At 37.4% G+C, this 15150-nt stretch overlaps 1 protein-coding gene across 3 annotated transcripts in view; it reads right to left on the reverse strand.

Moving 5' to 3' along the window:
* DCBLD2 (discoidin, CUB and LCCL domain containing 2) overlaps window positions 1–15150 on the reverse strand; it is a 54024-nt gene that overhangs the window by 23924 nt on the left and 14950 nt on the right. For 2 of the 3 annotated variants that reach the window (XM_053971114.1, XM_053971113.1), the window contains exons 2-9: window positions 13299–13526; window positions 9985–10122; window positions 8740–8791; window positions 7323–7395; window positions 5107–5240; window positions 4432–4472; window positions 2094–2309; window positions 395–519 (exon numbers count right to left, since the gene is read on the reverse strand). In XM_053971114.1, coding sequence (XP_053827089.1) covers window positions 395–519; window positions 2094–2309; window positions 4432–4472; window positions 5107–5240; window positions 7323–7395; window positions 8740–8791; window positions 9985–10122; window positions 13299–13526 — 1007 coding nt within the window. The remainder of the gene's footprint in view (window positions 1–394; window positions 520–2093; window positions 2310–4431; window positions 4473–5106; window positions 5241–7322; window positions 7396–8739; window positions 8792–9984; window positions 10123–13298; window positions 13527–15150) is intronic. The other variant, XM_053971115.1, reaches the window with a different exon arrangement.

Raw genomic sequence — 15150 nt, forward strand, 5'->3', positions numbered from 1 at the left:
ATACAACCCATAACATTTATTTATTCTGTAACCTCAAGAGGATAAGAAAGCAAAGCTTAATTTTAAAACATATAACTTAGTTTAAAAGAAGTAGAATCATTCTTGAAGAGACGTAGTACCAGAAAACCTACCACTGTCAACAGATGTTTCTTGTACAGAATATTCTCTCCCAGATAAATAATAAATAACAAAAATAACATCTGAATTTTAGAACTGTTCAAATCCTTACATATTTGCATATTTTCATATTTTATTCTGCTTATCTGCTGTTTACAATTCAAAATAACATTGAAAATGAAAGTTATTTAATGATTTCTCACCATACCAAAATGACTTGTATTTACAACTGTGCAATCTCCTTAGAACATACCCAGAAAGCATGTGGTATTTTTACCTTATCTTTACCCATGCCAGGTTCTCTGTACACTGTCCACTTCTGTGCATCATCACTGTATAAAATTCTGTAGGCTGAGACATAATAGTAGTGTTCTGCTAAAGTTGATCCAGTAGTTATAATACCTGTGAAAATTGAGGCACCCAGTTAGGACAAAAAACTGGTACCACTTTGTAAAAATTAACAGATCAGTTTTTGAATCCAGAGTTGTATAGTGGAGAGTCTTAACTTAAGTTTATCCAGAGTGCCAGGGTCTGAAGCTTCAACAGTGACTGAAACTTAGTAAACTCATTTTACTTACTTTGTATTTTAATTTTCATGGTATAACCTTGCTAAGCCCTTCCTCTCCATCCCATTTCTTGATGGAAACAGCCCCTTCATTTGACCACAGCTCACTCCTGTCTTCAGCTGCTGACACAGCTCTTCCCTGCTCTTGTACTGCCAACCTCAAGGCACCATTGAATGAACTGCAGCTTCCTACAGCTGATGCTGCAGCAAACTCACACAGCAAAGCTGTTTTGGAAAAGCTGGTTAGCACAGGAATTAGAGGAGTAATGCAAAATCCAAGGAGTCCCCAGGGAGGTAACAACAAAGGCTGGTAAATCCAAGTTGCTTAATGACAGCAAGCCATGTTGTTGATAGCAGGGTGTGCAGCTGAGGTTACAGAGACCAGCTCAGGCATTTTGGAAAGAGACAAATGCAAACTGATCAGTGGAACATGTTTCACAATAGCCTTAAAGCCCCGGGCTCTATGAAGCACTCCACCTAAACCCAATTTAATTTTGATTTACATCGGATGACAAACATGCCATTAACAACAGCCAATCACCTCTGAAGGATTAAACCAGAAAACACTGGCACTGAAGGTACAACAGCTGCACAGCTACCCTGGAGATTAAACCCAAAATGTTGATGCCTCACGAGGATTAAACCCAAAATGACAACACCTCAGTGTTTCCCTACTTGGAACGGGCAATGCTGCGGTCAACGGGAATTGGTGAGCATGAGCTCGCTGCTCATCTCAGAACTGAAAACAAACCATCCAGAGCAGCCTGGGAAACAGCACCTCCAGCTGTGTCTCCAAATCAACACAGCTGCTAAAATCACCACCTGTGTGAAGGAGCAGGGCCAAACCCAGAGCCTGGCCTGTTTGCTGAAGTAAGCCCAGCAGAGACTGCTGGGTGGGGGGCTGCAGTCCCCAGCTGTGGGCCCCACCCGCACTTGAGGTGAGGAGGTGAAGAGGAGGCTGCCAGCTGTTCTCCTGTGTCTGCTGCTTCCTCACACTGCACTGGAAATGCTCCTTCCCCTGCTGTTGGATTCGCTGCGGCCTTGACAGGCACTAGGGAAAATCCAGGAACACAAGTCAGTACACCTGCACCAGAGGTACCAGTGGGCTAAGCTGACTGGATTTTGATCTGCATCTCCAAGGAGACAATGAGCAGGAAAAAGGAAGAATCAAGGATCCAATAAAACCACAGGAAACAGTTCAACAAATTCTGATGGAAGAGATGTCTTCTACTATGAAACTACACCTCTTCAGCTCCAGGCTCCTCAGTGTATTATGAGGACATGGAAGCAAATTAAGTGTAATGATAATTAAGTGCCACCTGAGCTTTATCTAAGGCCCAGCACTGGAAAAAAGGATATCAGAAACCAAAAATTTTGAATGCTGCTGAGAAGCCACATCAGATTCACTTACCTGTTATTTTCTTTTCTTTATTCAAGTCAATCTGCAACCACTGATGTTCATCACTGATAAAAGCAGCCCAAGGAGGTCCAATCCTTTTTAGTCTGGCATTTTCAGGCTTCCAAATGTTTACTTGTCCTGTTTGGTTAGGCCACTCAAGAACAGATGATGATGTGATGTGGGAATCAGGAATTACCCCAGACTCCATCCCCAGTGTCCCATAGCAACCTGAAAACCAGAAAAGGCGAGGATTGCAAATGAGAACTGAAATTATGCTGCTTGAATTTTAAGCCTTTACGTGCAAATATTAAATTGCCATCTAAATTTATTTCTTAATAACAATACCGACAAAACACACTGTCTTTTGCTTTCTAACAGGGATGCTAGAACCAAACTAGTCACAAGAATGCCATGATTTGTGCCTGTTCCAAGAGTAATGTGGATATTCTCTCAGTCACCACTCACACAGAGCACTCAATGAGAAGCACTGGGGAACCTTCATGGTCTAAAGAGTATCTCTGGTTGATGCAGGAATGGGAAACAGGCTACTGGTTCATTAGTTCCTTTCTTGTTTCTGTATAACTTCTTGGGTTTTTAAACCAACCCCAGCATCACAATGTTAATTTGAACAAAACCAAAGCATGTAGGAAGTCATGTCATAATCCTGGCCTTGAGCTCAAACACATCCTTGAAATCAGTTACATATTTCTGGTCACCATTCTTATTAAATGTTTCTTCCCATGCTGTCTTCTGCTGGTGGCTGAAAAACATCTCCTAAATTCAGGGCTAAATTTCTTGTTCTGTAATACCAATGGTTTTCCCCTCTCACATGCACAGTCCCCAGAAGTATCAGCAGAGAGCAATCTTTGCCTTCAGTCAGGCAGGCTGAACATAGCCTAGTTTCCCTTCTCCTGTGAACTCCCCCTCTCCCTGCAGCCCCCCTCTGCACCAAGGTGAGCACTCATCCCTCAAGGAAGGCACAGGTGGCAAAGCTCACGTGTGACTGGATCCCAGAGAAAGTCTTGCCCATGTCCTGTGAGATGGCATTAGTAGTTTACTGTCTCTGCCGGATGTATGTCACTTGCCACAGCACAGGATCACTTCACTAAGGGAATCCTTTCCCTCATCTGCCATTTTCCAGCTAACATGCTGCCACTTGGAAGCAGAAATGCCTTGGTCTCTAAGTACCTGCTACATTCCACTCTTTGATCTGTGATGCTTCAGGCAATTTCTACCAAGTCTCAAAGTCAGGCAATTCTTCCTGTATAAGTGGTCTCATTTTCCTCTGCACTGACCATGCTTCTAGCATCAATAACTCACTCTTCTACTTCATACCAAGTCATAAAATCAACTGCAACAGCAGGAATACACTAGGAGCTTCACCACAGTCTGATAAACCTCATTTGACCATACCACAGTTTTTTTTTCCCCTCACCTAACTCCTAGGCAACCCAACTACAGACATTTTAATCTAGACTTGCATCTTATCTCTAGCTTATTCAGTAATTTCTCACATGTCACTGAAGTCCACGAAGTCTAGATCAGCATTTTGTTCTATCTCTTCCAATTTCCAGGCCATTTAATTACTTTCATACACACTATCAGATCACATTGTGAATGACAAAAAAGCCCAGCAAACCCTGCCTGGATCACTGTGTTTAATATTCTTTATCCATAAGGACACTAGATATGTAATTTCTTCTCTCAGCTCTTGCAGATGCCTGAGAAATAATTTTAATACTATGTGCACTACATTTTCTAATTTTTGCTTATTTATACATTTCCATCACCAAACACTCCTGCCCATGAGATTTTTGTCTTTATATCCCCATTCACTGTGCCTTTTATTTATGTATTAGGAAAAGCATTTATTTACTTTTGAGAAGTATGTGCATGATTTCCCCCCCTTTCTTTTTTTTAACTTTATCTTTATGAAAAACAGACATGATGGTTTTATGGTTTTTACATTGTTATTAAAACAGTTAAAGAAACTAAGGAAAGGCCACTGTCTTCACATTATTTCCACTCAAAGATGGCATTTAAAGTGACTTACAGAAACACTAGCTTCCACTTAGAAAACTACAGCTAATTTACTTAATTAGCCAGGAAGAATCTCTTTCTGCAGATAAGCAAAGCTTACTTGAAACATCACTGTACCTATAAATTAGTGATGATTAATCATCAAGTTGAGATAGTAAAACCATTCAAAAATATACATTATTGAAGAATGCAGCAAAAAAAGGTCTCACAAATAAGAACCAAAATTAAAAAATCAAATACCTGCACACCTACTTCTATTCACAAAGTTTATATGAAAGTAGTAACATGTAATACATGTGGTAACACTTACCACTTGTCTTAAAGGTGAAGAGACTTGTAGACAAGGGTCCCCTGCAGAGAACAAAAGATGATGTTTTGCAGTACCCAGCAAGAAAAATTGAAACAAACTGTCTTCGATTTATTATTCTTGTCTGCCACTGAAACCTGTGCATATGCGCCTGAACAAGCACTTAATGATTAACACATCCTGCCAGCAAGTTGCAGTGCTTGCAGTAGAAACACCTTCTCAAATGAAATCAAGTCCAGAGATACTGGGTTAGACTTTCAAACAAACATTTACCCAGCAAAATACAAGTCTTCATTGAAATGCTTTCTTTTCAAATTAAGCTAATTATAGTCACACAAACCAATCTCCTGTGATTGCTTTCATTTGTGGGACTTGAGATACAATGACAAGCTACACTCTTTCCCTGAAACTGAAAAGCTGCCATTAAATTACTGTTTTTCCACAGACCAGTAGGAATTTATAGCCAAGAAGGTAAAAACTCCTTGCAGAATTTGGAAAATGAAAATTTCTGGTCTAGAGATGAAAGATATTTGGTAAAACAATTACAGTGCAACAAAAGTGTGAGAAACTTAGAGAAGAGAACCTGTCCAGGGAACATGAGCTGCAATTAATTCCAGAATGAGAGACTACCAAGACCTAAGGTGCTAAAGATAAGGAAATTATCGGACATACACTTACACTTTTGAGGTGACATTGTTAGCCAGGGACCCTTCATAGTATGGAATGCCCTTGCTGATTACAACATTAATTTGACCACCCAGAGTATTCGACACGACGCCTGCGTGAACACCAGCCATACAAAGTGATGATGACTTGAAGAAGGGAGGGAAAGAAAAAAATTTCATACTACTAAGTGAATAAATTAAACACCACATCATATATTGTAAATGCTACACTGTCTTTGTTATTATTACATTAAAATACTATTCTTAGTTAACTGTTATCTTGGTTATTTAGAAACCATTCATTTTTATTTATTATTGAATTTATAAAAACACAAGAAGAGGGCCCTACATTTCACTGTGTCCTCACCCAGATGTATTAAGAATGTAACTGTTGTAATTAAATAACCTCAAACCAACACCAAGGTGAATCAGTCTGAAAAAGCCAACCAGGCTCAGCCTATAATAAATTATATTAGACAACAAAATACGTAAATACATAGAAAACCTTTTAATAGAAAGGGGTGAGGCACCGCAGATTTTGTAGCTTTTAGCCAAGGGGTTGTATTTTTTATCATAACTTGTGGTTAAACATGGTTTAACCATCCAGCACTCTGATCCACGTAAAGCCACAGTAATACATGCATACAACTTATCCTAAATAAGTCAATTACCTATGTTGTACAAGTCAGTGGAGATCAGTAATAAAAACTGATTTTGCAGGGGATCACGTTCTTGCCTTTTCTCCTTGGATGACAGAATCTACTAACAAATGTCACAGTGACACTTCCCTGGCTTGCAGGCTACAGGTGCCACAGTGAGCAGCACTCACTGCACCAATTCCATCAGGCTTGCACAGAGTAAGCTCACATCCAACAGGTCTGGGATCAACACAGCTCCCCTCTCCATTAAAGTAAGAGCATGGGATTCTGTAGGAGATGCAGCTCCCTGCTCACCAGATGTCAGCAGTAAGAGCTCCAAGCCCTCAAAGACTTTGAACATTAGGGTCACACAGAAAAGAATCAAGATTTTGGGTATTTTTTAAAGAAGCAAACAGTTCCTGTACATCTGAAAGAGATGCATGAGAAACCTCAACCTTAAATTTGGTTTAAAGTGCTGGACAATTTCATTTTTTTCCACTTCTGGGAAATTCTCTCCCTTTTTTGAGTGATAAAGTATACAAAAAGAAAGTCACAGGGCATTTATTTCCTTAAGTTTCCTTAGGAAAAAGTTTCATTTTTCTCCATAGAAAACAATTATTCCAGATTTTGGCAAAAAAACTGCCAACAAAGCAGAACTCCTACAGATGCTACGAATTTGTGAGGCAGAGAATCAATTTCATCTTGTTACTAGCTAAAAATATTACCTTGCAGCCACTTAGTGAGGACTTACTGGGGACCACAACATGTAACACAATTACTCTGTGGTGACATTTTTACATGGGTGTGATTATTTAAGCAAGTAGCCTGGGATTTACAAATATTTGCGGAAAAAAAACCCAGACAGGGACATTTTAAGTATTTTAGTATTTAATACTAAAATCTTTGGTTACTAACATTTTTACATTGTCTTACCTCTGTGCTAGATCTAAGGGCTTATTAAATGAGTATTTTTAGATAAAAACCAGGGACTTAATGTAATTTTTAGTAGACTGCTAGCAAAATTATAATCACCTAAAAATAAACAAAGTGAACATCCTCCCATCCTATGGCAATTCATTAGTTGGCCTGCAAAGGCTTACACTGGAAAAATACTGTATAGGATTTTGCAGTGCCTTAAGTAAAGTACATTATTAAAGATGCTCACTACCAATTTATAGAACTACTGTTACAGTATTAAATTTGTTCTGCAAATTATTTTATAGCTGCTGAGCATAAACAGTATTTCATCTCTCAATTGTAACAAAAATTAAGATAGCCACTAAGACACTGCTGAAAGAGGCATTATGTTGTCAAAAACAAGAGGACATCATTAAAATAAACTGGTTCTTTCTTTATTTATCTCAAATTCCCAGCCTGAGAAAACCAACTGAAAGAAAACAGGAGGTAGGAAAAAACCTTACTCTTTTGATTGATCCACCCTTCTCTACAGGACTTATGGAAGTATTTGAGACTCCACTACACTACTCCACTTGGAGATGGCAACATCTGAAGCACCTGTCATTCAGCACCAGTGCTAAAAAATGAGTACCCTGTTATTCACTTTTAAGAGGTACGTGGTATTTTTACTTACATCTCTGTATCCATGAGGAATAGTGCCTGAAATATCAGCAAAAGGAATCACACATCCAGCTGGACAATACTTACTGAAAGAGAACAAAATATCAAGTCAGGATTTGCATGCACCTACAACTCTTAACTGTTATAAAAAAGTTATGGTTTTGATTTACAACACTCTGCTCTTTAGGTATCACTATGTAATGATATCTCCTAACTGAAGACCTATCAAACCAGACCAAAAATACAAAAGTGCACAACAGGAGAACAGACATTTGAAAATGTTTTAAAATATATCTCAACTGAAAGTACACTTTCAGTCTCAATATGATGAGCTAATAATGCCAGCATTTTATAATATGAATACTACGTGGCTCCTGTAAATCCAAAGTCAGATAAGTAACAATATTAATGAATTTTATTTATGAACTAGAGACCTGCATATCTATTTGTTTTGCACCCTTAAATAAAGCATCTGAAAAGTATTGCTATTTTTAACAGCTTTTGGCAATGCTATGATCATAAAAAACTGGCCAAATTACCACTAGCTCATAAAAAGCAAGAGGCAAGACACCAGCACCACCGAAGCAAGCCTGTGTTCATGTTCTAGGGCCATTTCATACTGCACACATGAAAATTATTATATCTTCAAGAGCTAAAAGTAAAGTGGAGTAAACTCATCAACATTTTCACCACAGCTCAGCAACAGCTGAAGCAATGATGTAGGTTCCACGAAAACGGGGATTCAGAGACTTTGTCACATGTTGACTAAGGCCAGAACCTACAACTAGAGCCATATTTTGGAACCTGGGAAAATGAAGGAGAAATGCAAAGGTTGTGCTTTGAAATGTTTCAGGTTGCCACGGCTTAAGTTCTCCAAAAAGCAAGCTTAGATACTTCACAATACTCTGCAGCTTTAAACATTGGCCTTGCTTTAGATGGAAATGGGGAAGGAGACAACAGGGAAATGACACATTTTCCCCTTCAGAATGTACAGCATTCTGTGTCTCCACAGAACCTCATTAATGAGCACCAAACTGTGAAATGGGTTTGCAATTTCTAACACATGTCATCATTTAGTGCTCCTTAGGTAACTGTAATACAAATTTCAGTAATTAAGTTGTGTGCCTGCTATAATATATTTATAAAAGCAATATTCTATGAAAATGCGATATTAACTCCTATATGTTAGTGCAAATTAACGAGGTTCTACTGTATACTGCATATAAATAACACAAATGGGAGAGACAGGAGGAGGAAGGAGGAGTGCAAATGTCAAAATTCTTCAGCTCTAACCCTAATTAGTTTGTGTCTTAAGTTCTCTGGGTGGCCAATTTTCAAGCTGCATCAGAATATGTAACAAAGCAAAGTAGAAACATTAAAATTACTTCATTAAAGAGACTGGGAGGGAAACAGGTAAAAATCAGTCTTACTTGAATTCTGGTTCCGAAAAGTGACTTGCATTGTCTAAACAGGTAATTAAGTCTGGAAAGAAAAAATGTAAGTCAAAAGGATGATCAAGACAACAAGCTTGAATATGCTTTTTAAAGTGTACAAATACACACATTTGAGCCTCTGAGACTTAACAAAAAGTCTCAGAATGAAAAAACCACATTCCTACTACATTTTCTTGCAGCAGATTTTGTATTACAGTAGAACCTTGCTAATTTGTTTAAGTAACTGGGAAATCTACTGAGAATATGACACAATACTACAAAATTTCATTTTCTGTGCAGCTTAATTTTAATTTATAGCTATATTTCAGAGATAAATCAGAGACAGAAACATATGCTCTTTTCACAAAATTAAATTAATAAGCTAAAGAGGCCTGTGTTTTCATCATTTAATGGTTCTGCAGTGCTGAACACAAGCACCACAGAGAACAAATGTATTGAATGCTGTGTTCAGCATGTGTTATCATCCATGACTGATATCACAAATTTCGTGCTTGTGTTTGCTGTGCATCAACACATACATCCAAAATACAGAGAGGAAAGCATGGAAAATCCTACAAAATTAAGAACTGAAACTCTTTATCTGCTCTTTTTAGAATAACTTCCAGATAGGGCTTTTGCCTTCTGAGGCAGTTGCTGCTGCTCCTTCATTTCCTTGAAGACCACATATACCACTCACCTTTACAATGAGTGGGAGGAGATGCAAAACAAATACAGCAACCTCTTTCAGAGGCTTAAAAGAACCAAAACTGGGTGAAAAAAACAAGAAAAAGACAAAAAACTAGTCAGCAGAATATGTCATTAAAGAGCTAAGTACAGGAGTACAGGGAGTACAGGAGGCTGCTACTGAAATAAAAAGTTCCACAAGGTTAGTCTGTGTAAAATATATACAGTTTGATAAGAAAACTCGTTAGCTATCTGCCACCTTAACTACTGCCTGAAAAAATGCATTTTGTCCTGAATCTGAAGCAATTCTTTCATTTATAACAGACAACTGACATTTTTACTCTGCTGTTCAAGGTAAGCATTGATACCATTTCTTTAGAAGTACAGCAACTTTCAGGTAGGCAGTCAAATTTCCTACATGGAAGTATCATGAAAAATGTACTAAATTTTTAGAAGTTAATTTGTAAGAATGTGGGAGTAAATGAATTGGTTCAGTGTTTTTTACTCGACAGCTCTAATTCTGCCAGCAGAGAAAAATTACCAAATAATTATAAATACCTGATTTGTCTGTGGTCGAATAAGCTGCAAGAAATCCACGTCCAGAAGTGTGAATTCCACTCATGAACTGTACTGTGGCTTCATTACTTTTTGAAGTAATTAAACCACCCATTTGAAAGCCAAACCCACAGTATTTTCCTGTGGAGAGAAGGAGGAGAACAAATATTGACCCAACAATAAGCATCTTATTCAATTTCCAGCCTCTTATTTCATCTGCAGTGTAGGCTCACATTAGTTCTGGTGCATACTCAAAAGCAAATACATGAGAATGACACTAAATAATGTGCTTAGTGACCATTTAAAGCAAATGGCAGACTGTGAGTTCCACATTTGTTTTGTCACTGTCAAAGGTCTTGCATACCCCAATACCTGCAGATAAATGTGACCTTATCCCATTCACCTCTAGCCATGCATAACCTCCTTCAGAGGTTCAAAGAATGTGAGGAATCTCACAAGGAAAAGGATCAAGTTAGGACAATGAGAAGCATCTACAGAAGCAAATGAGAAAAAAGCCCTCCTTTTCCCAAAGTTGCTGGAGCACTTCTTCCTCATAGACTCTTCTATGGTTTCTGTCACATACTTTCCCTAATTCTGGACATCAACAGGCACAGCTCACTGCATTTCAGCAGTATCATACATATATCATATCACATCATGTCATGCCATAGGTAAGCACTACTAAGATACATTACCAGTTAGTTCACTTCCTGTTTTGTCACACCTAAAAAATACAACGAAGTTTCTGTAGCTGGGTGCTTCTCTTGCTATACAAAATGAACAAAAATAACACAATATCAACTGCTAGAGTCCACAGATATTGAAAGTATTTGCCCTATGAAGTTCTAGAATTGATACCAAGTCACATTAATGGATAAATGGCTGTTAAACAGGCCCCAGTCAATATGGAATTCTCCAGTCCTACTAACTAGAAGCTTTAGTAAAGATACTGACCAGTTAATTAACTTGTTTAGAAAAAAATAATCTGTTCTACAGGCTACCATGATCATTCAATCTTGTAGAAACCATCTATAACCCTATTTAAGATTCTGCAGTGGATAATCAAAGTGACTAATCATCAGCAGGAAATGACACTGCCTCTGTTTCAGCTCATCATTCCACTTGCTTTCCTCATAATGAGTATGTTATCATATAGCAGAAAAAGAGGCAAGACTCCTTTCTCAAATAAAGGCAAATTACCATACTAATGTAGAGGAAGTGGAGTAACATGGTCCTGCAGGAATAGTTCTTAACAAATATAATACAAAATAAATATAATATGTATGTCTATTTCCTTTAAAAAGTGAACTTCACTCCCAAACACTATCAAAATAATTTAAAAAATTATAGAAGTTAAAATACAAATTCCTATAATTATTCAGACCTTTCTAGATGTTGCTTATTCAGTTTTTTTTTTTAACAAAGCAAGGGTATCTTGTAATAAAAAACCAGAACAGCTTTTATTTTTTAAGGTTTTTTTCAGCCATTGGATCTTGTTATGTGAGTGACCACCATGAGACTCCTCTCAAAACAGCATTTATCCCCTTCTTTAGGCAAATACACAGTGCAAGCCATTTAAATCCAGCTTGGATAAACTCTCCAGTGCTGCACTTTATGGTTCACGGCAAGGCATACTTTTGAGACTAAATAATTATAAATAATTTTTCTAACTCTTCCCTGATTTTTGTCAATCTTTTAAAGAGCAAGCACTAGGAAGTGAAAAAGCATGACTGCAGTAAGACCTCTGTCAGCTGTGTGTGCAGAAGATGTAATATTGCTATTTTGTCGTACTTTTGCATTGAAGGATCTCAAGTGCTTTTGTACAGCTACAATACACCAGGAGAGGGAACTCCCATGTCTTAAATAAGTACATCTAACTGCAGATGCACAGTGATTTGACTGTATTGAAATCTTATAAACTCCTCTAGATCTTACTTACACTAGAGACAAACCTAACACTGAGCATTTGAATCTTCTTTTGATTTCTTCATACTCAACAGGTTTGGAATAAACACTAGCCCTTAAACACTTCATTAGAAACCCTCTGTTTATCAATGAACCCACTAACAATTTATTTTTTAATCTAATCAGCCAGCTTTTAAGTCATTTTGGGTTAAAAAAGGTATGACTGAATTTCACATTTTATGTAAAACAAGTATTTTAATGTTAAACCATGTCAGTAGTCTTGAATGGAAAATCATGACAAGTCCAGATTTCTCCCCCAAAAATTCAAGTCACTGTTTAATCTCTCCAGTGTCTGTTGCTTCAAACACAAAAAAAAAACCCAAACCCTGCCTCATCTGTATTTGCCACTGTTAACATCTCTGTTTGTCCTGTGATTTAATTTATTAAGAGCAGAACAACACACACATTTCCCCAACATACTGTGCTGCTACACCAGCAGGCCACAGCTGAAAAGCCAGGGAAACAAATGAAGCAGGAATTTACTCGAACCCATTAAGTCCCTTGTAAAAGTGAGTAATAGACTTATCAGAACTTGACGTTCCTTGCCATTTAAGGTATTCAATGTTTCCTATTTTAGACCAAGTCTGGCTCAACAGTTCCAAGCACATACTTATTTTCACACACACTTACCTAGGTAACAGTTGGAAAAGAGAGTTAATAAACCTAACACTCCACTAGCCTCTTTAGAAAAAGAGTCAATGTAGTGGGATCAGCATTTGAATTGCACAAAAACAGTCTCAGTGAAGTAAATCTTTTTCTCCCTCTCCAAATTAAAGCTTTAGGAAAGAAAATAAAGTTCATCTGCATAATAAGAGCTAATTTTAGAAAAAGAAGAATGACAATTCATTTTGAATTTTATGCAAAGTAACCATAAGAGTCTAAATACCCTACATATACCTTGATGTAGATGACAACATCACACTGCTATTTGAAAAAAACTCACTGACTTCTGGTCGTGAAATTCTCCTGAAGAGAACAAAAACTAAGAACATTGTCAGAGGATGGAAGATATATTTTGAAACCTGTCATCCTTTAACACCACCAAGATGAACAGCAATACATATATATATATATATATATATGTATTTATTTGCACCTTTTTTTTTAATGAAGATGCTTCTAGTTTTACAGTTCCCTCTTCACGGCTTACAAGAACTTTGCAAGCTACTAGGAAATGTCAGAGGCAAAAAAACCACATTGCAGTGGAGCTTCCTTTGAGAATCTCAAGAATCAAATATTATTACAGGATCTGTGTTGCATTTATGATGCAGCTGCCGTTAAAAAGTACGAACAGTAAACCTGAGTTCTACACAAGACAGCAGTTGTCAAATAGTGACAATTAAAGCTCCTACCTATCTCTGTCCTGTTGGGGCCAATGCCATTATGAACTCTCAGGTAACTGGAATGACAGGAATCAGAGTCATCAATATCAAAATCACCAAACTTGAGCTGAACTCGCTGCCCAGGCTTCACACGGATCTCCCACTCACACACGGTGCTGTTGGGAGAGGTCTGGGGGTAGTTTATGGAGGTCAGGGTCCCACTCTCAGGGCCCAGCACAGTGTGTCCACACCCATCACCTAGGAAAGAACAGAGAGAAATCAGCTCCCACATTCATCCCCAAAGCCTCACATCACACCCCCCACATCACAACCAACCACACCTCAAGAAAACTCCAAGGTAACTCACATGCAGATAACAGCAACAGTGACAAATACCACTCAACTACCAAACTGCTTTTGCTTAGCTTAGCATCACAGGTGACCAGAAAGCTGCTACAACTTCCTCAGTGAGATGGAAAGTGATCCATAATCACTTAAAAACCAGCATGGACAGTACAGGAAGTGTCCCTGCTATTTCATATTTCCTGAACACTTCAGTACAGAAGGAAACAGGTGCTGAAAAGGACAGAGAAACCTGATAATAAAACCAAAGCACATTGCTTTACTGAGCTACTGTACTCACAACACAATGAAAAACAAGTACAAAGCCATTGGACAGCAAATAAAATACAGCATATTAAATACAGCTCTGACCACTACCAAACTGCAAATACTTTGTTTTCTACTGTACCACTATTGTAATCCTTCAATTCACTCTTATTTAGAGAACATATTTAATTTTTCGGAATTTGCCATGACTCCAACCTGAAGCCTTCTACCTAACTTTTGAGTATTAATTTTAAACAGTAATAACAGTACTAAAACTAATTCATTTAACAAATGGAAAACAATAGCAGAAATTGTGTATTGTCAATATTAAATTATAAAGAGCAAACTAATAAATTCAATTATTCAACAGCTAGACATGCATTTCACCCAGTATGTAGCACAAAAAGTGTAAGAATTTCTGTGCTTTAGAAATTTCTGTGGTTTAGAAATGTGAATGTTCTTAGAGTAACATTCACAATGATCACCATGATTCTTATTGACAAAAATTTGTTTTGGCAGCTAAGAGTGTTTCATATTACACAATAATATGTGCAGTTCCTCTACTAAATACAAAAAGGTAAGCTGAGCTTTAGATACAAAAACTGTACACATATTTAAGAAATTTAACTAAATTTCAAAATTCTTAAATGCATTACATGTGAGACTGAGTGGAAAAGTAAGTCCAATGCACTGAAGTGATGTGGAAAAAACAAACCCCTGTGATTAAGTTAACTAGGTCTGATTAATTTGTTTGCAAACACAACTAATTTTTGCTAACAAAAACTACTGTCCTTATAATCTGAGCACATTGAAAGATAGCTGCATGTTATAAAAGCTAAAGTACTGCTAGTATAAACAGAATCATAAATGGATGCAGATGCAAAGTGGAGCTGTTTATCTTGCTAGCAGTCTGGAATGAAAATGATACATCCTTGGAAAAAATAACTGGAATATCTGCTTAGTAAAATCAAAACTTGTATTTGTGAAGCTGTTCTTCAGCCATGTTTTCATTAATGCAATTTGCTTTAAAACACTTTGTTCTATCCCATGGTAAATATTTCCATTTGGATGACAGCTGATCAATTATTCTAAGTTAGAGTTTTTCTAACACAAGACACCATTGTTCAACATCACAAAAAGGTAACCTAAACTGCATGTTCTATATATCACTATAATCCTGGTTTCTTTCAAAAGGCATGTTATAAACCTAAGAAAAGTGAAAGCTTTATTATGCAGAGCCTGTATGGTCTTGGTTTATTAGCTACTAAGCATT

This window comes from Vidua macroura, chromosome 2 (genome assembly GCF_024509145.1).
Source record: "Vidua macroura isolate BioBank_ID:100142 chromosome 2, ASM2450914v1, whole genome shotgun sequence".
In the NCBI taxonomy this organism is placed as follows: Eukaryota; Metazoa; Chordata; class Aves; order Passeriformes; family Viduidae; genus Vidua; species Vidua macroura.